Genomic DNA, 23,741 nt, shown 5'->3' on the forward strand with positions numbered 1-23,741 from the left:
CATTCTGGTTTGACATTTATTTTTGAGCATAAATAGGCTTTTGTGAGATGTGGGGATTCTGCCATGATGTTTGTGGATTGTTACATGCTGTATTCTGATAAAAACAGTGGACAGATTGTATTTCTTTATCTGCTGGAAACGTCAGAAGATTTTTCTTACTTACCTGGGAATTTAGGAAGAACCGTTTGGGAGTTCCAACATGCCTGTGTGGTCAGGAATAAATGAGGTGCACAACAGCTCTATCTAATACTCCAGACTGCTAGGACTGAAGCTGCTCTGTGGAGAGCTGGGTTTTGCCGTCATGAGGCTTAGTGATGTACTTCTGGAAGTGTTTCTTCAAGATGCTGCTTGTTTCAAGTTTATGGATTACAAAAATGAAAAAATATGGATTACAAAAATGAAAAAATGAGTACCAGCAGTTCTGTATTCATTTTTTGCACGTCTCATTTATTTCTAGGCTCACGCTTCCAAGAGCAAAGCAACACCAGTGCCTGGGGGTACAACTTGCTTATTGGGATTTCGGGTTGTGCTGGCTACGAGGAAAAATGCCTCAGTTGCTGATGCAGCATCTTGCAGTGAGACAAACTATGGAAGTAACTTTACCTGCCCAAAGCAGTTATTTTGCAAATTTATGTGACCTACCATGTATATATGTTTATATTTACAGACACAAGCTGATTCTATAAAATGTGCGTGGAATTCACTTACACCCGTGACATGCGTGATACACACACATCTGGTGGTGGGCTTGCTGACAGGATGGGAAAGTACTTGCTCATGACATGTATGGCTTTTGTCTATCTCTCTGAGAACCTAGCCCGTGGGCTTTGTGTGTTTCCTATGTTCAGTGGGTTCTGCTGGGTACATACGGAGGAGAGAGGAGTATGCTTGGTTATTTTTATTACTGTCTGATGAACCAAAATTTACCTTGTTATTTTAAAATAATACTTCATCAAGTGCATCTATTGCCCCCCTGATAAAATACACACAAAAATACCTTTCAGCCAAATCAGCTGTGTAGGGAACAGATCACAAATGGAAGGGGTTTTATTGTACTACTTTTTTTTTTTCTTTCCCCTCCATTTACTATCAAAACTGACCTTTCACATACTAGGTATGAGCAGCACTTTGAGCAAGGCATGAAGATTTTCATTGCTTTGGGGCTTGTGAAAGCTGGGGCCAGATTAGAAGCTTTCTCTAAGGATAAATGAATGGGACAATGGAGGCAGAACAACCCGAGGCTTCTGGCTATGTGTGCAGACATCTCAGATCATTTGTTCTTTTTTTTTCCCCAAATCCTCAGTCATTCCCTTGTCTCAAGAGTAGTTTTATTTCTGAAGGAGTTCTTTAAAATTACTCCTTTTAATCACAGAGTTAGAGAGAGGTTTGACAGAGCTTTTGACAGATATTCCTGTAAAGAAATGAAAATAACGGAGATTTGTTCGTTAATACTGTAAATGACAGCAGATTTAACAGCTGTTTATCATTCTCCTCTGTCATCAGTACTCCACTGATTAGGCACTGCACCAAAGTGTCATAAAGCTTAAGTTTCCATCTGAACTCCTTTATGTTCTGTAAGGGAGGATGTCAGCATTGCAGGGCTGGTGCTTTGTGCCTGAAATAATTGGTACTGAAGTTCTTAGTATTGTGTTTCCATCTAAAGGATGCCTTTTTGTTATCAGGATCTTTGCATTTCATCTCTTCTCCAGTCCCCTCAGGTTTCTCCCTTCCTCAGAGATTATATACTGAGAACAAGAAGTAAAATGGAAATTTGGGTATTCAACAGGCAGTGGAAACAGTAGCACACTTTGTATGTTCATCAAAAAAGATCTCTTCCAAAGACATGTCACTGGCCTTTTCTCCCCATCCATCATGGAGCTTTTGAGAAAGAGCTAGGCTCTGTTCCGTGGTGAGCTTGCCTGGTGTGAGGAAGCTCACAGACATACCCTGTGAGCACACGCAGGGCTCAGCTGAGTCCTGAGAATGCCAGTATTAGGTCCTTTCTTATTAATCCACCCTTCACCAGTGTGTCTAGGTGTCACACTTCAGACTCTGTGGGCTTTCTTAGGATTCTCTCCTTCCTGCCAAAGCCTGCACAGAGTATCCCACAGTTGTGAAGTTCGCAGAGGGCAAAACAAGATGCTTCTTGCTGCAGCTACAATCATGGTTTACATGGGGAAGTCAGGTTCAGTCTAGGACTGTGTTCATTGTGGAGGTCAGAGGCAAAGGCTGTGCTTAAACCAAACTCTTTCTCTACTCCTTCGCTAAAACCCTCCAGGGTAATCATAACCAAAGTCCTCTGCTCCTCCTACTGTTACAGTCAACTCAGAGATGCCAAAGCAGGTCAAGGGGAGAGGAGACTGAGGAGGAAAGAGGGGTGAGAAGGTGGTGTAGGTGCCCTGCTGCCTTAGCCACTGTTGTCCACATGGGATCCATTAGATCTCCAAACAGTTACTCGGAAGCATTTGGTCTGAGATGGCAGCATAGCTTGCTGAGCCTCATGTGGCTCAGAAGAGGCAGATGTTCTGCAATGTATTGGTCTTTGAGGCTTAATGCATATGTTATATTGTTTGTCAGTTCGTGGTATCCTTTCAGGCTTTGTGGTTATGGGTTCCTCCAGTGAGGCCTATTTTATCTAGCATTCAGCGTATTAATTGAACATAAACCTTTACATCTGCAACTCCTACAGCAGGCATCTCTTTGAAGAAGCCTTAAGATGTCATAATATTTGAAAGAGAAAAATGTGCATTTTTTGCTAGCACCTGTAATTTAGGTAGCAAAATAATTGGGTAGAAAGCATCTCTTATCTCTTGTTGAATCCGATATGAAAGACAGTTACAGCTTTTCAAACCTGGCTAAAACTATGAATTATCCTACAATATTTGTATGAATCTAATTTAGGCAGCTGTCAGACAGAAATATTTTAGATTCCGTATATTAGTAACACTTGCAGAGGGGCTGTGGCTGTTTTCAAAGACTTTTTTTGTTGCATAAAATGAGGAGAACTCAGCACAGTAACTACTGTGGAGATGTTTGAACAAATAAATTGCTTGCATGAAATAATTATTCCTAATAGAAAGAAGGAGAAGTTTGGATGGACTTTGATCATTCTTGCAGCTTGTGAGAGGCATATCAGAAACTCTAGGAGGTCTGTTACTTTAAATGTTGGTATACTGCTCAGGTTACTGTAAGAATTATTCCTTTCCATTTCAGGAGCATTAGGGGTGTCGGTGTGCAAGTTCTATTTGACCGTATCTTCCCTGTGAAGGACACATTCAGAAAGCTAAGAAGAACTTTGAGTAATCATGTTACATCACTGTTAACCAACAAAGTCAATAAGTACCTTCCGTAAGGCAAATCACAATTACAACTGAAGTACCAGTTGGGAGTTGGGCTGTAATTCTGACTAGCATTTGTCCTGTCTTTTGATATGGTACTAATCCTTCCTATTTATAAAGACTCTGCTAGCCTGATTCTCAGCCTGGGGCTTTAACATTCTGCTTAGTGTTCATTTTATTTGGTTTGACGCTCACCCATTGTATTTTGGATAAGTTTGTTATTGTGCTTTGCCTGAACTGAACTGCTCCACCTGATGGTGAAAACAAGAAAATGCCGTCTCTCATGCAATGAGGGTTTATTTGAAAAAATGTCATCTATTGGAAGGACTTCATGCTGTAAGGGTATGCGGGCCTTAATCCAGGAGACCTACTAATAATGTTCTGCCCCCTTTCTACTTGGATGTAGAGCAGTTAAGGTTATGTAAAGGAGTTGCATAAAGATCTTGAATCCACAGTTCTTTTTCATGTTTCTAGTGAGATACCCAGTGGGTGGGTACTTGTACCATAGACATGTGCTTCTCAAAGTCCAGATGCTGCCGCAACCTGAGATGCAGCTGTGCTTTGCAAGACATACATATCTGAAAGGAGTTATTCCTACTCATGCACAAGAAGGGAAGTGTGGCTGATTGGTAGCTGTTGATTTGATCATGTTCTTACTACCCAATGGGGAGATACTTGATGGTTGAGTATGTTGGGTAGAAGAGGTTTCCCATATGGTATTTTCTATCTTGAGTCTCTTTAGTTGCACAGAAAAAGAGGTAAAAACTAAAGAACTCCAAAAGAAACAACCTGCTAACAGGAAAAGCTTTACAAGGCTCTCTTGTGCATTGAAACAGAAATAATCACGTAAATCTGTGCAAGCAGCAAAGAAACAGGAAGCATGACAGAGCTGCATGTCCCTGAGTCTTTTAGTTTGCCCAGCTTTTTGCAATGCAAGAATCTGTAGATGCACGTTACAGTAAATTTGCTCTGGCACATTTCATGTTGCCCTAAGATATCGGAGTATTGTGTGGGTGATACGAAGATCTGTCATCTCTGGATGGTCATGTTTTCATCCAGGAAGGGAAAAGGTATGATTTCCTGTCTTGAGCTGATGTGGCTGGGATGAAGGATGAATCTTGTATGGAAGGGTGCTTATATGTAACAGCACATGCAAGGGATGTTCTTTAAAATATTTGAGCAGCCAAGAGTTCCCATGTTATTGAGAAGGTAATGTGAGATCAGACCACCTGAGCTCAAGCTGATTATGTTCAGCCTGCGCTCTTGCAAAAGCTATGCGTATAAGGTCGTGGTGCGCCAACCAAAAATCTCTGTGAACAGGCAGCTTGTTCTAATTTATGCTGTGAAACTTTGAGGAATCCCCTTGTTATATTCAATTTTCATAGCCTCTATCAAAAATGGCAAATTTTAAGCTGTTGCTGTAGTTTTGTCCTTTACTTGTATTAACCATATACACTTACATTGCCCAAAATGGTGTGTACAGACCTTTTTTTTTTTTCTTTCTCTCTCAGACACCCTGGCTCTGGAATACCAGACAGTGCTGGAATGGGTATCCATATCAGGTAAAAGTTACAGTGCGGCCTAAAACCAAACATGACACTTCTGCAGAGCTCTGTTTTTATTATGGCGGAGATTTGTGTTAATATGTTAGTGTGAATGGGCTACTCGGCATTTCAGAACATCACTAGATGCTTCCCATCTTGCTTGAGTGCAAGATGGAAAAGATGAATATAGCTGTCACACCTGTTTTGAAATGAAGCACAGGATCTGGAAACAGATCTGGGAGATCTAACTGTGAAAGCAGACATCTGCAACGGCATTAGAATGGTCGTTTTTCACAAAGTTCTGAGGGCACTGGAAGTTTAGCAAAGCCTCAGTTTCAGCAGGTTGGGAAATTCGGTATAGTTCTCATAGTAGCTATACTGCATATAGCGTGAGACTGAATCCCTGGCAGCTGGTGTGAGCAAAGAGGAGACTAAAGGGAGAAGGTAGGTTTCTCCTTTAGGTACTTACATAGGGGCTATCCACTCCTGGCCTCATGGAAGCTTACAACAAAAGAAGGTAAAATTAATGGGAGAATTGAGAATGGTTTCAACTCTTTATTTTCAGCAATGTGTGTATTTTCATGGATTCAAAAAGCATCAGCCTTTCTCTCTGTTCTAGGTCAAAGTATATAACTTCAAAGAAAAGAATTAAGTAGTTTATCTTCTTTACTAAGGTGAAGAATGCACTGTTAAAGTAAAAATGCCCTTTCGGGTTGTATCCTGCTGCACTCATTCCCTCTTTCAGTCCTCGAAAAAAAATTTTGTTCAAGTTTGAAATTTGATTTCCTTAAAATGATCTTCAAAAGAACAATAACAGTATATTTATTACTTACTGCACTGCTAAGTTTTTAGCTAGTTCCAGGAATATTTAATTCCTAGGTCCAAGTTCTGGCCATCTTTCACAGCAGCACAGTTGCTTCAATGGCATGCAGGTCCTGCAGTAACACCAGGATTAACTGCAACCCTACAACTCCGGAAAGTATTCTCTGCCAGGGGAAGAAGGAGCAGGACAAGTGGAAAGAGAAGGGTAGAAATTTTATCTATCATTATCTGGTTGAACAGTGGCTTCCAAAGTTTGCATATACAGTGAGCCTTGAGAACCCTGTCCTGTGCTTTCTGTTAGTTTGTGCTACTGGACATAGTTGTTAAAGTATGGAATGTATTTAGAGTGGTCAACCTGCTCTAAATGATTCCATATATTTTTCAGAAAATATAACTCCTGAACTCTGCCTTGGCTGTACCGCAGCCTCATGTTGGGAACAGTCATTTGTCAAAATTGAGGTGGCTGCTGTCACTGGTGCCTTTCGGTCCTGTTTTCTATTAATTTTGTGTTATTACACGCAACAGACTGACTTGTGATGTAAGACCATCAATCTTACTTGTTAAAGAACATATATTTACCAGACTTATCAGAAGGATGAGGTTATTCAGAAAGTTAGTTACAACTTTTAGAGGGTGGCAGCTAAACTTGTGATATCTAAAATCATGCTGCTAGTGGAGAGCGTCCAACAGAAAGCAAATCATCAGATAAAAGTCATTATCAAAATCATTGTCTCGGAGATAAAAATGTCTATTGGGTGCTAATCAGGATTAAGTACCAGGTTTTCAATATGTTTGGTTTTTTTCTTTTCTTAACTAGGTAAAATTTCTAATCTCTTATTGGCTACAAATCCTTTGTAAGTTACTCAGCATTGCAGAAATCCACCAGGACTTACTGTAGATATAGTTAAATGGATCATTCGTAAGCACAGAATAGTCCTATTAAGTCTATGGAGAACTGAAACCTAACATTTAAACTAAGTTAAACACACACTATTGATCCTTTCATGGAGGGAAACCATGGTATCTTTAGAATCCCCCTACGTTATCATTGTATATGAGTTTAAAAATACTAATGCTGTTGTTAATAAAGCAGCTGACAGTCTTAATTGTTCTACAAGAAATTTTCCCCAGTGAGTTCTCTTGCAATAATGAGTGTAATAGTCACCGTACATTGCTAGCTCATGTTCTTTTCCCTTTTCTTAATTACACCCAATTAAAAACTTACAGACAGTCTCACTAAATGAGAAAATGATTACATTGGCCAAATAAATGGCTTTAAAAGATTGATTTTGAGTGTACACATTTTTCATAAAGCAGAAGCATATGTCTATATTTAAATAACCCACACAGAGCTTTCAATAGGCACCTAAGGACTGATTTTTATGGGCAAAGAACTGGTCTGCGAAAGGGAATGGGAATAAAAGAAGCAATTGAAATGCCTCTTGCCAATGGGAATAGCTCATGGCCCGCTTGGGTGCATGGTTGTGCTAGTGCAAACTGCTCTAGAGATACCCTCAGGAGCTTCTCCTTTGCTGGTGTCCCTCTCTGTCACTGCGATGGAAGACAAGAGTAGCAGGGTGGCACAATTGCGTGGAAATTAGAGTAGCTTCTAGGACTGGCTCTCTTAGGCTGGGGGCTAAATAGCCTGTACGTGCCACCAGTTACCTTCATTGAAGTTACCCCAAGTTGGTTTTGGTCATGCATAAGTTCCTCTGTCTTGTTATTTTTATTTCTTTTACTTTTAAACATCTGTGTAACCATGTTGTATATCAAACAAGATGCCTGGATAAATTTATTTTAATTTCTTCTTTCCAAATGTTAACATGTTCCCAGAACATGGTTAAATTCTTTAAAGTAGGCTTTTATATTAGAAAGAGCCCTGTTTAAAGCTCACATTTTCATCATGAGCAGAAGAGATTGAATACTAGCATTGCTTTTCTCTAATCTGCTCTAGCATTGTTTCTTTTGCTGTTCTTTGAATCCACATTACTGATCTACAGCAAGATGTTTCAAGTAATCTTTCAAAACAGACTTAGTAGTACTTAGAATTTAGTTTGTTCTAGGTTCTGAATGAACAACATCATAATTTTTTGGTATTACAATATTACAGTACTATCAAGATTAAAACATAAGAGGAGGATAGGTTGGGGAGCTTTATTTTTCCAGAGCCATCAAAGTTTGAAAGAGGCAACCATCATCATTTTTCTTGCATAGGAAGCTTATGTACAATTAAATAATCCCCCTGTGATTAAACACGTCTCCTATAGACGTCAGCTTCCTGTAATGTCAGTTAGACTCTATTAACATTTTCTCATCTCCATCTTTCAGCCACTGATGCCCGACCTTCATTATTACTACATCGTTGAATTGTCATTCTACTGGTCCTTAATGTTTTCTCAATTCATTGACATCAAAAGAAAGGTAAGAACAATGAGACTAAAAACATTGAAAGCTTTAAGCACATATCTTTCGTGACTTGAGAGATACCTGTCTTACCTGTGCAGTGAACTGGAAATACAATTCTTTCTAGTCACCATCTCTTGCAGATACTCATCACTGAGAAATGGGTGTTGAAGTGCTTGTCTTACACTGTTCCTTGTTACTGTGATATGGGCTCTTTCTGCACATGGGAAGAAGAGCCCAGAGTAATCAAATATTCAAGGGGAAGTAGCACCAGCCGAAAAAAACCTTCTGCTTTCATACAGTGACTTGAATGGAATTGAGCAAGTAGTAGCTAATAGATATTCTGTTTCTTCTAAGAGTTAAATGATGAAATATCAATGACAGAGGAAGACTGCCTCATAAATTCATAGTATCGCTTTTGTAAGATCTATGAGGGCTTTCAATTTATTCTACAAAGGGATGGTAAAAACAGGGGTACATTTAATATTAAAAAGTGGTGTTATATTTAATCTTACCTTTACAGTTATGAAATTGCAAGTAGCTGAGCATTGCTATTAAGGGGCTATTAATCAAGAAACTAAACCCCTGGCTATTATAATACTTCATGACAGCTTATACAGAGCAGATTAACAGTTCTCAGTGTGAGAAACCTGTTGATATTTTCCTGTTACAGTAAGAGGAATACTTTTATCTAAGCCTTGGTCATCATTTTAGATACTTTAAATTCAGCAGTGGCTATGTTGTAGTCTGGGATGATCAAAAGTGCCCTGGCAGCCTTGTGCACTGCAGGAATTCAGCCAACCGCTGTTATGTAGCCAGGTTTCTCTCAAGATGAGGTGTGGTAGGTCTTCTCTGAAAGCACCAGCACTCAGCACTGGCCTAACTCCAGCACTGGTCTTTTACTCACTGTAGCTCAAGAGAAATGTACTTTCTGTTTTCCATCTCCGTTTTACTCTAATAGCAAATTCATGACTTTAAAATTATTTCCAATTGGTTTGCTGACTTTCAAATACCTGTTTATCTTTATTTAGATGTTATAAATTCCACCATATTATCTTTGCCTGGCTGAAGAGGCGTGGGCAAATGATTGAGGCTGTTGCACATACCTACTATTGGCATTAAGGCAGCAAATTGAGTAGCTTAACTTTTACGGTTTTATGATGGCATGTTGTTTGCTTCATAAATATCTACTATGTTGCTGTAACGATGTTCTACCCTTAAGGGTTTTCATTTTCAAAGACTGCAACCTGGTATGATTTGGTTTTTTATTATCTCTGTCCAGCTTCCCATACTCCTCTTGTAAAACACAGAGAAAAAAATTAGATCAGGGAACTATGTTGCTCTCACAAGCCCTGATGAGTTTTAAAAGCAGTGAGACTTGTTTACGTGCTTTGTGGGTACCTGAAGTATTGTTTGGTAGAAAAACATTTGACCAGTGTGTTTCAGGGAAAGTATAAAATTTCTACTTGGTCAGTGTTTTAACAGGTTTGTAGAAGAACTATGAGACCTTTCTGTGTATTCACACTTTTTAGTTCCAAGCATTTGGCAATTCCTAGAGCTTCTGTCTTTTACTTTTTTAAAAAATGACAGTTCACTCATTCTCAAAATAAAATAATCTGTAGCTGCTATTTTTCTTGAATATTCCATTTTCATTCTAGAATAGTTATGGTATATTTCACTAAATCTGGATCCTAGATCTCTTCAAACTCAGTAAAAAAAGAGTCATAGAGTTGATTTCTTTCATTTTAGAGGAGAGGAATTCAGATTGTGTACATTTTGCAAACATTTGCTAGAATTGTAGTGGTTGAAACCTTGAGCTGGTGGATCGTCCCCTTCCTTGTTAAAGCCCATTTCCAGAAGCTGGAGTGACTAATGAAGATGATGTTTTGCCCTTCAGTGGCACTGATGCTCCATAGCCACTTGGCAGTTTAGTCAGTGAGTGTGTCATGTTAAACAAATGTGGGCAGCAGAAGCCTTGGTTCCAGAGGGCTTGTCTACAAGTTGAGACCCGTGAGGTTTCTCCATTTTCTGTCCGATGTTCTTCCCACTGATGGTGTCAGGAGTAGGTTCTTTCTCTTATGCTTAGCCACATATTTTCATGACACAGGCACGTGATATCTTGCAACAGTTACGACTGGAGGCTACAAATCTGCTGTAAATAAATGCATCTTGCACAAAGATACATACAGTTTCAAATATATTTTTAAAAAGTAGCAGTCCATTACTGTACAGCTGCTCTTCTGCTGTGTATGGGGTGAAAGTGCTTGAGTAGGCTGGGAATGCAAGTACCACTTGACATTATGGGGACTTGTACGATTAGTTTCTATGCATTCATTACCCTTATGTATAATTAAAATCTAACAGCATCTTCAAAGCATAGTATTAATTACTGACATAAAGAAATGTCACAAACAGGAAAGAAGGACTAGAATAACAAAAATAGTCTTATTTAGATCACTGCTACTTTTTCCTAACAATTTTCAGTAGGTCAGTCCAGCATCTCTATTTCAGAGCTGGCAGAGTCAGATAACTCTTTTAAGAAACATTAGCAGAGAAGGAGTTCCCTGGACAAGATTTCTATAAGTAGGCTCATGCAGAAGTGCAGAAGACTGCTGCCCAAGACCGTTAGGGCTGCTTAGGAGTAATCCATATTGTCAGAAATGCCTTGAGGAGTTCCCAAGAGGGACTAGAAATCTCGTATTTGTAGAACATAAAAGTGTCAGCTATAAAAACAGATGAGAATTTTCTACTTGGTTTCTTTCCCTGTTTGGATTGCCTATGTACTAACATAATTGCAGTTAGAAGGAAAATGAAGAACAGTGCCATAGTATTTGCAGCTGAAGCAGGTAAAGAGCTAGGCTGCAGTATGGCCATGTGGCAATGCAAGTAGCTTACTTCTAATCCCAGGGAATAAGGTAGGTGCTTTGCTGTTTTGATTATGGTATGATGAAATGTTCCCCATGTGTGGGTTTGTAGTTACTGAAATGACTAAGATGCCATATCCCTGCTTTCCCCTAAGACTCTTAGAAAGGGAAACAGCCTATAAGTCTCTTTTTGTTCAGTCTGCTTTATGAAAATGGGTTTAAAGCAATGGCTTGATATGACTGCTGAATGTATTTGGTTGTGCTCCACACTGCTGGAGACCAAATAACCTAGCTGAGAAATATTGGGTGTATACTAAACTAGGATATGGTTCTCTGCTTTTAGTCTTTTTTTTCTTCCTTTTCTTTTACCCCTGACCCCCCTCAACTTTGTGTTAGAGAGACTGGCAATGCCCATTGATGCGTATGCATAGGAAACAGGACCTTGTAGCTCCTTATAGCATTAAACAGAAAGCAGTAGGCTGGGAGGAGGTCCTGTCCCTATTCAGTTAGTGAGACTGCTCAAGTTGCATGTTTTTCCACGGACTCCACGTATACGTTGCAGTGAAGCCAAGTGCTGGTATGAGATGCAGCAGCACTGCACGTCCTTGAAAACAGCAGTGCCTGCTGTGTGCCTGCTGCATTCCCAAAGAGAGGTACGATGACACTGGGCAGTTGCGCATCCCAGTATTGGAGAGGCAGAGCAGTTGGCAGCTGTAGCTGCTGCTTTTCTGGAGCTCACCCTGTGTTAGTGGGAGCTCACCAGCGCTTTCCACAGGGCCCTCCTGCCCGACACGTGCACCTCCAGTCTCTTTGCGAACTAGGTGCTCCCTCTCTAAACACTGCAGGGTCTCTGTTCCAGTTTCTCTGCTGTGGGCCGCTTAGCTGAAGACCACCACAGTTAGGCAGGACCTAGCCCACAAAAGCTAGATGCCACCTCCCAAGGCACTTGGCGAGCCCGCTGCCTGGAGGAGCTGCTACTTCTGACTGCACGGACCTCTCCCTTCGGAGAGCCCTGCAAGAAAGGCACTGGATCTGCTGAGAGCTGTGGTAGTAGCTGTGCACCCGGTGCGTGGAGAAACTGCCTGGTCAAATCATGCCTGTGATCTTTTCTTCTGGCTTTTGATATGACTCTCTCAAAGATGTGCAGGTAGTTCCGCAAACTCCAGCACAACTTCTTTTTTACTGACTTTGTGACTTGCAGAGAAGAGTCTTATCTCTGGGTCCTGTTGTCTCAGTGATCAGTCTGGGAGTCTAGGCCGGGCAGGCAGGTCGTTCCCTCTGCTTTACCTGCCCCTTGGCACATGTCTGGGAATGGGATGTTACAGGAGCCTCCTCGCTCCTAGTATTTTACAATAGTAACTGTTGATTGCCAGCCGAAGAACTCAAAGAGTTACTGATCTGGAGACCAGCTAACCTGCATCATTTGGGAGGCAGCAGATTAGATCTGAGTAACAGGAGCTGCATTAGCTCATTGAAAGACTTTTTTATGCTGTTACAGTGTGAAGATGAGGCAGCTTCATTAAAACAAACAAAGAAAAAACTGGAACTGGGATTCTCAGCTCTGTGGAAGCTCTCCGTTGTGCTTGGCAGGCACCTGTCATAACTCCTAGTGCAGTGGAAATGTGTTTCCCATTCCTTTGTAGCTATTTGAACTCTTGTGAGTGGTGCGTTATTTTGCATATTATATGTTGCTTGGTTTATAAGAAATACGGTGTAATTTGATTTGTATGTACATATGCCTTTTCAAAGTAACTTCAGCTGCAAATGTTTACTTCATTAGGCTAAATTACTATGAACTGAGAAGTGTAGATATTGCCTAGCTTTCAGTAATCTTTTTGCATTTTGTTAACATACAATGATTCTTTTATTCAGACTAAGTAAAATATATAGCAAGGTGCTTAATGCAGTTATGTAGCAGGATCTTTATGTAACAACACCATAATGCTGGGTTTAAAAAACATCCATCCATTTTTGTATAAGAGTACTGAATCTCACTGGTTCATTGTTTTATTTTTTTTTCCCTGCTTCTTGCTGCTCTAGGATTTTGGCATCATGTTTACACATCACATTGTAACAGTCACCCTGATAACCTTCTCATATGTAACCAATTTGACACGAGTGGGAACCTTGACCTTATGTCTCCATGATGCGGCTGATGTTGTCCTAGAGGTGAGATAATACATATATCACCAGTGTCTGTACATGATATTCGCTATTCTGAGAGCTAGCATGTCAACAGGTAGAATCTATGTGCTATTCAAAACAAGTATTTCTTAAGCAAAGAGGCCAGTTCAAGATGGTAATGGGGATTAATACAGTGTATTTCCTTGCTGAAGTATTTTACATTTGTAAGGGGTGCATGTTTGTGACTTCAGGCTGTTTTATCCCTTGATAAGTTGCGTGTACAGAGCAGAGACTGGTAATGCTTCGCATGCAGGGAGGCTGACACACAGGTTTTAAATATAACGTGGTAAAGTCAAAAGCTCAAAGTTGCAAAATCTGGAAACTGGTGACTGCGTGGGATAGAAGCTCCTGGTTCTTGAGCCCTCTGAAGTGATGTGTGGGGCAAGAACCCTGTCTCCAAAAGAATCACGGTGTCACGGTTTGATTCTGCTGTGCTTTGCTGGGCAGAGCGTGCTGGAGAACTTGACAGCTGTTCTGTGCGTGGGCAGTGAGCTGACCTCTGGTCCCTAGGATTTTCCAGGTGCCCGTGCCTCCACATCCAGATGCTAGTATTAAACACTTGGCTTTGGAGAAAGAAAGGATGATTGAAATTCTTTTAAGTCAAGATGGTCTGTATCTTCCATAGCAGCAACTTAGAGATGTTGTCATCCTGTATATGCATCAGCTTTTAGACAGCTCTGGGTGATGCTGGGATCAGGCTGTCTGTGAACTCTCCATCAGGATCAAATCAAAGTTAATAACTATTTTGTCTGAAATTATTTCTTACTAAAATAGTTGCAACGGTCCTGTTATGCAAGAATATAGTCACACTGTGTGAGTCATCTAATGCAGAATCAAAATCCTGCCATTCTGATTTGATAGTGCTGTAAATCCGTTTTTATTTTTTAATCTTTTTTTAATCTAGAAGGCACATGACTGCCTGAAATAGAAAGCAACAGAGTCTGGATTTCTCCTGTTAGAAATAATTACATCTTTACAAGTTTGTTTTTCTGTTTTAGCAATGTGTGTAAATCCATTCTGCTAGCTGTGGGTTCGCCCAAACTTTTGTCAGTCCTCTTTTCTCACCACCACAGATGTACTTGACAGTTTTCATTCCAGATCAGACCAGTGCCTGTGGAACTGTAAAACCACTGGAGAGCAGCTGTAGTTGGATAGCTAAAACCTTACCTTGAACACAGTGAGAAACATATTTTTTCTCAATTCCTCAGTTTATTCACTGGCTAAGACAAAGAGAAAATGCTGATATTCTCACATGATTTGCAAACATTCAGTAAATACCCTTCCCCATGAGGCACATACTTCAGTGGTCCTTCTAGTCAGCTCGTTCAGTCTGTTCTGACTGCAAGTACTAAAGCCAGTCTACAGTGTAAGAAAGAGAATCACAGCCGCAGAGAAGCATTTAGTAGAGGGGCCATTACAACTCACTCAACAGACTTTCTTCTGCTAAGGCAGTGGGTCACAGCGCTGGTGCCAGATGAGAGAAGATGGACTCGTACACACTGCTGACATTACTGAGGGGAAAGTCAGTGCAGAGGCAGAAAATTGTCAAACTGCAAAAGAAGCTGGTAAAATGTCTTTCCATGATGGGCACCTGACCTGTTTTACATATTACATATTTGTAAAAATGAAAAGCTATTTCCAGAGGCCACTAGACTCTTTCCACCTACCATTTCATAATGAAACATGTCCAGTGGAAAGCTGCATTGCAACATTTTTGCTAGTCTCATTGCAGAAAGTAGTATATATTGGTAGGAATACTGAAGGTGAAGTATTTTCTGTAGTTCTTAAGGCATTTGCGGGTACAGAAGAGTCGTTGCAGGATTTTCAGGAACACATAGCTCTGCTCTTAGGTCTGAGTGAAAGTTACCTTGGATACCCAAAGCAGCCTAGCCACGGCAGGACAGACCAAGCGTAGAGTCATTTGCTTGCGTAGGAAGCCTTACATTAGCTTAAACTGAAATCTAGGCTACTGAGAGGCAACTTTCAGAATCCCAGCTAAGTTGTTTAAGGGGTCTTGGGTATCTTTGCACTGCAGTACAGCTTGTGGGTTGGAAACACTGTGACCTAACCTGCTGAAGCACTTAAAATCCCACCTATTTGGGGACCTTGAGACTTTTCAGCTTCAATTAATGAACACAGACAAATTTGATGCCAGTGTATGGATGTGAGTATTTGCCAATTTGGTATGCTTCTGGTGTATAAGCCTCACATAGCTGACACTTCATCCTGAATTGTTTCTGTCAGGTTCCAGCTATCTCCTAACACACTTTTTGAAAACAGCAGGGAATGGACACTTCAGATCAAGGCAAATAGCTGTGCTGTAGAATAAATGGATTTAAATAGACTAGCAGGAGTATCTGGAAGAGCTGTGTTACTCAATTGCAGTCATGGTTTTTAAGCTTTGAAAATTGTGTTGTATTGTATTAGGTGGCCAAATTCTATCAACAACATAGTCTTTCCTTTTATTTGTAATCCTTCCTTATCAATATCATTTGTAGATTTGCTATTTGAGAACTGATGACCCAACAGATGTACTTTTTTGAGAAATGGCACAATACTACTACAAGTTGCTATAGTAATATCAGCTCCTCGCACTATGAAACCAGCTTTTTTAGACTGCCACCATGGAAATGCATCCAAAATTCGTATCTGAACTTCCAGTCATCTGAAAATCAAGGTGTTGGTAATTCTTTTGCTTTGCATGTTGGCATCAAAGTGTTCTTTTTTCCTTAAACCACCTTAAACCAGACTGTGAGGACAAACTGCTAGGAAACTGATTTGTGTCAACTACAGAATATAGGGGTGACTGAGAAAAGTTATGTTTTCTTTGTAGCACTGGTGGCTGTGCTCACACTTTGTGAGCTTCCTAACTTGTTTCTGTTAGTCAAAGTAACCTTTATATTCAGATTTTGAGTGAAACATTGCAGAAGTTGTGTAACATCCGAAAGTGCAGGTTGGTTTTGTCATCCAGGTTGTCTGACAGGAGCATGGAGTGCTTTCAGATTCAGTGTGTTCATACCAAAAGAATCAGACAGAATGCAAGAGTGTGTCTCACTATTTTAGACAATTCTTTGGTTTGAACTCTGCATTCCACATCATATTCTATGTGCATAGTTGTGGTAATTTTGCTCACTCTTAGCCCTCTGGGAAGTCTGCACACGTAAGCATCTTCTCAATATGAGAGCTGGATAAAGGCACCCTCAGAGGGGGCTTTGAAAGAGTTCCTAGTGACTTAAGTGGGCAATAAGTCAGGCTCTTCAGGTACTTCATGGTACAGTGACTCTCTGGATACATTTGACAGAAAGCAGAAAGAAAGACTGTCCCTGCCTGAAAGCAATTGTTTTGAAATAAGTAACTGCTTACACACATGAACACTGTGGAAGCAGCATAGACATCTTAAAACAAACTTGCTTGTACGTGCTGTTTTCTTCAGGGAGAAGAGGGCAAAGAAACTTCAGGGAAGATCGGTATTCTAATGAGCAGTTTCAGTGAAGACTAATTAGTAAACTCCTTCGCTAAGGAGGAGTTGGAAGACTGCACGAAGACAAATGAGAGAATCGTGTAAAAATAGGCGCAAGGCAAGAAGTTGGAAAGCAAAAGTTGGAAAGAGAGGGGAAGAGAGCCTAGGAAAAAGATTTGAAGGGGAGGGGTATAGTCTTAGAGGTAGAAACTGTTCTGTATAGGCCAGAAAGGAAGAAGAGGTGCTGTAGGCGAACGTAGAGTATGGGGCACAACGGAGGATTTGAGACAAACTTTATATGTAGCAACACTACAGAGAGCATGGGGCAGGTGGAAGATGGATGGATGCTGAAAATGCAAGTGGAGCATAATGGAAAGGTGAGAGACAGGTAGGTAAAGAGGTTGGGAAGAAGGACAGCATAAACACAGTGGGGTTCAGGAAAAGGTTTAGAAGAGTTTTGTGAATCTGAAATTGTAAGATTTAAAAAAGGAAATTGAATGGGGAAGGAAGAAATGAGAAATGAACTCTGGTTTTAGGCAGTCTGCATTTTTGTCTGAGAAGACATTTTCCTGCTGCATGATGAAGAGGAGTTATGAGGTCACTGTGAGGTAGCCCGATGAAAATGTTAGTGATTTCTTAAAAATTTGATTTCTGACAGCTTATACACAGTACAAGAGAACTTAGTTGTCCTCACAGAAGTAAACAGACATTTCTTTCTTTTACAGGCTGCCAAAATGGCAAACTATTGCAAGTGTCAAAAACTGAGTGACCTTCTGTTCCTTTCATTTGCCATTGTCTTCATTGTCAGTAGGCTTGGCATATATCCCTTATGGTGAGTAAGCATATCGTTTTCCTCACATGCTAAGCATCAAACAATCTTGGAAATAACTGTTGTGATTGAACATGATCTATTGACATTACTCTGTTTCCCAAACCACCAAGGAGAGTTTCAGACATAACCAGGTGCTGAAATAGCCTGTTTGCGAGTGCCATTGTGTTGCTGTGCACTAGGCAAGAAACATATGGGGCTTCTGCTGGTTTCAAGGTAGAAGTGGGTTGGAGACCACATAGCTGCAGGTTAGCAGTTGGTTGCCTGTGTTGGCAGGAAGTTAGAGGAGAAAGAAAATATTAGTCACCGAAGAGATGGAGCAGAGGCTAAGCTTGAAGCTAGGATCTTCTCATTAGCTTTCAGTGCACACTTTATGGGCATGGTCAGCTTAAAGAAAAAGGCACTGGAATAAGGGAAGTCTGGCTTGCTGACATCAGTATAAGGATGTTATTGCCATGTAGATTGTAATACTGCAGGCTACTCCCTTTCCACCCCTCCTTCGAACTGGGGGTCCTGGGCAAGCTGTGTAATACATACATCTGTAAGGTAATTATACAGGTGTTCCTGTAATCTCACCTCTTCCCAGAAAAAGGCAGCTGTTTGCATGTGCACCTACTCTCTTCTAGGTACACACACGTGCATGCACACAAACAAGACATAGCTGTTCGATTCTTTAGCTAGGGTCTTCAACATCCAGAAGGCAGCTGGCTAGTTAGGAAGTACACTGATCTACTTCCTTGTAGAAACCTGTTCAAGTTTGTCTGTAATCTGTGCCCTAAATATGAGGAGGGCTGAGAGATTGCATTGGCCTCACTCTTCTGTGTTCTGGATCCTTCTTTATGTCATATGAACAGAACTAACTCAAATCTCTGTATCTCTGTGAGGGCAAGAGAGGTCTGTCATTGCATCAGAAGGTAACAGCCACAGTTTTGGTTTTGGGAAGGACTAAGAATGCCAGGAATGTTACCCTTTGCAGAGTTTTATTTAGAGAGATTACCACCAAGCTCCTTATTTAAGCATGCAGAGGATTTACAGATGCCAATATCAACCTCTCTGCCACAGTTTCCTTTCAAATCCTGTGTAATGATATCTCTTTGGGGTTTTGTTAATGCAAACAGGGTAAGACCAAGATGCCTTTAAGGAGCTGTCTCATCAGCGCTGCTCATCAGTACACTGTAGAAGTCTCATTTAGCATTTAATGACTCCAAAGATAATGTGATAATGCTTGGTCCCTACTGCACTGTGAGTCGATGAAGGACCATGACAAAAGGACAAAATGGATAGACACACAACCTATGTGTTTTAAAACGTTTGTTATCTTTTCCAATAAGCAATTACTTGTTTCTTAAACAGCTTTGCTTTTATTTCCTCAGTCCTTCCTTGAAGCTAACTTGGCCATTCACTGAATTTCTGTAGGTGAAGTAAGCTAGTTCTTCTACTTGCATGATCTCAGATAGCAAAAATTTCATCTGCTTGTTGCAATATAGTTTATACTGAGAAATGGAGGGACGACCCAATTCTACTAGTGCAGTTCTGCCACTGGGGACTGCAGTACGTGACTCTACTTGAGGGAAGGCTCAGTTGGATGATGACTGGATGGGTTCACAAAGGGGAGGGCAAAGGGGAAGTCGTTCTTGACCAAGCTGATAACCTTCTATGTTGAAATGACTGGCTTGGTGGATGAAGAGAGAGCAGTGGATATAGTTTACCTGGACTTCAGTAAGGCTTTCAACACTGCCTCCCAGAAGATCCTGAGAGAGAAGCGGATAATGTATGGGCTAGATGAGCAAACAGTAAGGTGGGTTGAAAACTGGCTGAGCAGCCAGACCCAGAGGGTGGTGATCCGTGGTTTGGATCTGCAAGTCTAGTTGGGGGCCAGTAACTAGCGGTGTACCCCAGGGGTCAATACTGAGTCCAGTCCCATTCAACGTCTTCATTAATGATCTGAATGATGCAGCAAAGTGCACCCTCAGCAAGTTTGCGCATGTTCCAACCTGGGGGAAGTGGCTGATACGCTGTGCTGCCATCCAGAAGGATGGAACCTCAGCAAGCTGGAGAAATGGGCCAACAGGAACCTCATGAAGTTCAGGAAAGGGAAGTGCAAAGTCCTGCACCAGTATATGCTGGGGCCTGACCAGCTGGAAAGCAGGTTTGCACAAAAGGACCTGGAGGTCCTGGTGGACACCAAGCTGGACATGAGCCAGCAATATGCCCTTGTGGCAAAGAAGGCTAATGGTATCCTGGGCTGCATTAGGTGGGGTGTTGCCAGCAGGTTGACAAACGTGATCCTTCCCCTCTACTCAGCACTGTTAGGCCACAGCAGGAGTACCATGTTCAGTTCTGGGTGGGAGAGATACCAGAGAGATACAAAGCTACTGGAGACAGTCCAGCGAAGGATCACTAAGATTGACTGAGGAACTGGAGCACCGCTCACATGAGAAAAAGGCTGAGACAAGTGGGACTGTTTACCGTTGAGAATAGAAAGCTCAGGACAGAGATTATCAGTATGTATAAATATATGAAGAGAGAGTGTAAAGAAGACAGGCTCTTTTCAGTGGTGCCCAGGGACAGGACCAGAGGCAATGAGGATGAACTGAAACACAGGAGGTTCTGCCTGAACATCAGGAATTCAGGAAACACTTTTTCACTGTGAGGGTGACTGAGCACTGGCAGAGGTTGCCCAGAGAGGTGGTGGAGGCTCCATCCTTGGAGATACAAAAGCCGTCTGGACATGGTCCTGGGCAGCCTGCAACAGGTGACCCAGGTTGAGCAGGGCGGTTGCACAGGGTGGCATCCAGAGGTCCTTTCCAACCTCAGCCATTCTATGGTTCTGTGAGCTGTCTCATGTTTAGCTGTGACTCCAGCATTTAAACCTCGCTCTGTATTATTTTAAAAGGCAAAGAAGGAACTGCTGACTTGAAATTTTTTTGTTATTCAAACCCAAACTTTACCAGATCACTGCTATGTGCTTGCCTTGCTGAATAGCCAACAAAGAGTAGATTAATATTGTCCAGAGTGCACAATTTTGAAGGAGGTCATTAGTCTTCACACATTTAACTAGAAGCAGCTGCCCAATATGCTTTTTCTCTTGAGACATTTGAAAATCAGCAAGGTCAAGATTTTCCCATCCTTTACATCCTTACTATGGTAGTCAAGTTTTGGAAAGTCCATGCTTTCAACCTGAAGTGTTTAGAAGAACACTGTGTGTTTATAACTGGAACTGAAGCTCAGAAACTGGAGGTTCACGCTGTCTCAAGCAATTTCTGTGAAGTGTTGCAGCCAAGTGTCACGCTGTGCAGGAAGCCCTTGCTAGGTCTAGACAAATTATAAATTAAAGATTGACATGGCTAGTGGGAATCAGGCATCATAGAGCTGAAGTCAGTGTAAGTGTCCCTCATACTCTTCTCATGCTGTGTGACTGATGGAGTCCTGGAAGAGATTACCAGCACAATGTTATCTAGAGTTATCTAGCAAGTGTCAAAACTTGAGCCCTGCTTTACATCTGTGGCATTTTGTGCTGCTGTTCTGGATGTGCCCATCCGTTCTCTTATACGTTAGGTGACAGCAGCACTTCTGTACCACTTTAGATTGAACCTTGTCTGAATCCTGCTCTACAGAGTAGCACTGGCCCAGCATGCTGAAAGCAGGGTAAAAATTGAAGTGAGTAGATTTGGGGAAGTAGGAAAGGGAAAGAGGGCTGCACAGTAGCTTCTGTTGTTGGTGTCAGCTCCCTTGGTATTGAATATTGGGCTAATGAGGGCAGCAGGTTACAGCCATGGGTGAGGTTTGCTGCTGGGATGGAAAAGATCAGCATAGACTTGTGAAGGCAGAGGGAGAGTGTGTTAGAGGAATGCAGCTGCTGACAGTGTGCGGTGTGCTCTTGTGTCATAGACGGAGTGGTTCCACTGGCGATCCCTGTGCCTCTCCTCTCCCTTAATCAATGAAAGAACACATTTATTTATTTATTTGAGTATGCAAATAGTTCAGTGTGGTGTGTATGATCTTGATTTTAAAGACCATCTTGTTTCCAGACTGAAGCCTGGATGTGTGTACTCCTGATGGTTACCCTTACATACACCCATAATCACAGAGTCAGAGGCAGTTTTGTAGTTCTCAGCTGTGCTATGGGCATTGTGCATGGGAGTCAGGGTTAGCAGGGATGAAGCATGGGACGTGTGAGCTTCTCTCCTGAATTCTTTTTTTCTGTGAAACAGCAATTCTAAATCCTCACCCCCATTAGCTTGCCTGTCAGCAAGGGTGAGTCATTCAAGTGGCAGCAGGCCAGGAGGCATCATTTTGCTCTCCTTTGCTGAATATTCAAAATAGCAAAATTTGGTGCCTGATTAATATTACATAAATATGCTAAATTTTCTAGCATAAAAACTGAGAGGTATAAAATCGGTGTGCATGTAATGTACAAGGAAGACTGTAATTTATAAGAACTTCCCCCACACAGGAAGGCAAATACTCAAGACAGGCTTCCAGAGACGTCACTTAGGAAGCACCAGCATGCTGTTGTGCTCCGGCTTTGCACACGTGCCTTTTAGTTTTGCATAACGGTGCTAATAGAGAATTCAGAATATATCAAATGCTGTTGTTTGAAAGTTGTTTAGCAGCGGGGCTAAGACAAAAGAAACTGGCAATTAGGTATATATTTAGCAGTGTTTCTGCAGGCATCTGGAGTTCATTTCAGCAATAATTCAAAAACCCCAGGACACTTTCTCCCTCCTTCTGCTAAGCGAATGTAGGAGTAAAGCTGCTATTTTCACTGACGACATTTTGCTTGTGAAATTCTCCCACTTGCGCATAATCACTGTTCTAGCAAATTACAACATAAAACACAACTCTCTATGAGTCAGGGGGAACATGATGACTTCTCAGGTGATACAGGATTGTAGGGAGAATGAAAGCAATCAAACCAAAGAATTTATATAAATTATGTGAGCCCTTAGCTAGTCTGATCAGGCTGGGCAAAGCAGTTACCTCAGGCCTTACTTTATTTCAATAAGCCTTGCAATTCCTCTTCCCCAGGCCTCAAATGCTTGTTTCTGCTGTAGTCACAAAAGTTTGTAGATAGTCTTCTATCTGTTGATAAAGGAATGGTTTGCTTTTTGCTGTTGTTTGTTTTTTTCTTTCGGTATCCAGGAAGGGAAACTCCATGGGGTTGTAATATTTATTAATATTTTTTTTTGACGTGTGCAGAGGACAAACAAGCATGTTCCATTCCAGGAGACATGAGTGAAGATGCCTTTTCCAGTGTTCTTTGCTTATTGCTAGCTGCAGAATTCATGTTGTGAGAACTGTGAAACTTCTCAAGTCTGGGCTGTACAGGAGACCCAAGGCTACTCACTTACTTTGCTTATTCTTCTGGAATACACTTTTTTTTGACAGGGCAGTTTGAATAAATCTCCTAATGCAGTGAAGAGTTTGGTATCTGAAACTGGTTTCACGGAGTGACCATGAACCAGGGTATTTCAGCTTCAGTGGAAGAAAGTTGGTTGGTGTGGAGGGAGATACAAGGTTACTAAACCTGTTCAGCCTTTTAAAAGATAGCTTAATGTAACTACAGATAAAGGTGTAACTTTTGGGTTTGAAAGAAGAGGGAGAAGGCTCCCAGGAAAGCTAGACTGATGTTTACCAGGTGAAGGCAACAAGCCAGGTAAATTCAGGTTCTTTCAGGTTGCTCTGACTAGTACTAGTATGCAGTTGTTTTTCACTACTTTTGATTATTTTTATAATCAGTTACATTGCATGAGAGGTAGAACACAGAGGGTTTCAAGGAAGTGTTGCTGACAAGTACTGCTGTCTAAAGGTGAGGAATCAGGGAAACAACATTGGCATTCATGTGACCTGTGAGGTCTCAGCATGCAATTATTACGTATATGCACTGACAAATGTAAAACAATGGCTTAACTGTACAAGTATAAATGAAAGCCTGATTTAAGCTGTTTGTGAAGAACACAGGTCATGTTCTGCAAGTGCTGTCTCCCAGATTCTCATCTAGGCAAGTTTAGTATAACCCAGGTAGTCTATATGCCTTCCTATCCTTGATCTCTTCAGACACTGTCAGTGCCCAGACTACTGTACCACGTTAAAACCAGTGAGGACAGACAGTCAACCACTTTCGTTAGTTGATATGATCTTGTTTAATGTTGATAGGTATGTCTTAACTGGATCTTCCGTTTGTGAGTCTGTTTGGAAAGGTTCTGCCAAAAAAAGATGGCAAAAAAGATTCTCACAACTCAAAGCTGTTTCAGGTGCATGTCTCCTCATCAACTGCAATGTATGGTTGCTAAA

General features: G+C 41.3%; 1 protein-coding gene across 4 annotated transcripts in view; it reads left to right on the plus strand.

The window, feature by feature from the left end:
* The window catches only part of CERS6 (ceramide synthase 6), a 134,446-nt gene that overhangs the window by 90,958 nt on the left and 19,747 nt on the right, over positions 1-23,741 (plus strand). For all 4 annotated transcript variants that reach the window (XM_075430491.1, XM_075430492.1, XM_075430493.1 and 1 more), the window contains exons 5-8: positions 4,850-4,900; positions 8,033-8,125; positions 13,012-13,140; positions 17,341-17,447. In XM_075430491.1, coding sequence (XP_075286606.1) covers positions 4,850-4,900; positions 8,033-8,125; positions 13,012-13,140; positions 17,341-17,447 — 380 coding nt within the window. The remainder of the gene's footprint in view (positions 1-4,849; positions 4,901-8,032; positions 8,126-13,011; positions 13,141-17,340; positions 17,448-23,741) is intronic.

Source organism: Opisthocomus hoazin, chromosome 9, assembly GCF_030867145.1.
Source record: "Opisthocomus hoazin isolate bOpiHoa1 chromosome 9, bOpiHoa1.hap1, whole genome shotgun sequence".
Lineage (NCBI taxonomy): Eukaryota > Metazoa > Chordata > Aves > Opisthocomiformes > Opisthocomidae > Opisthocomus > Opisthocomus hoazin.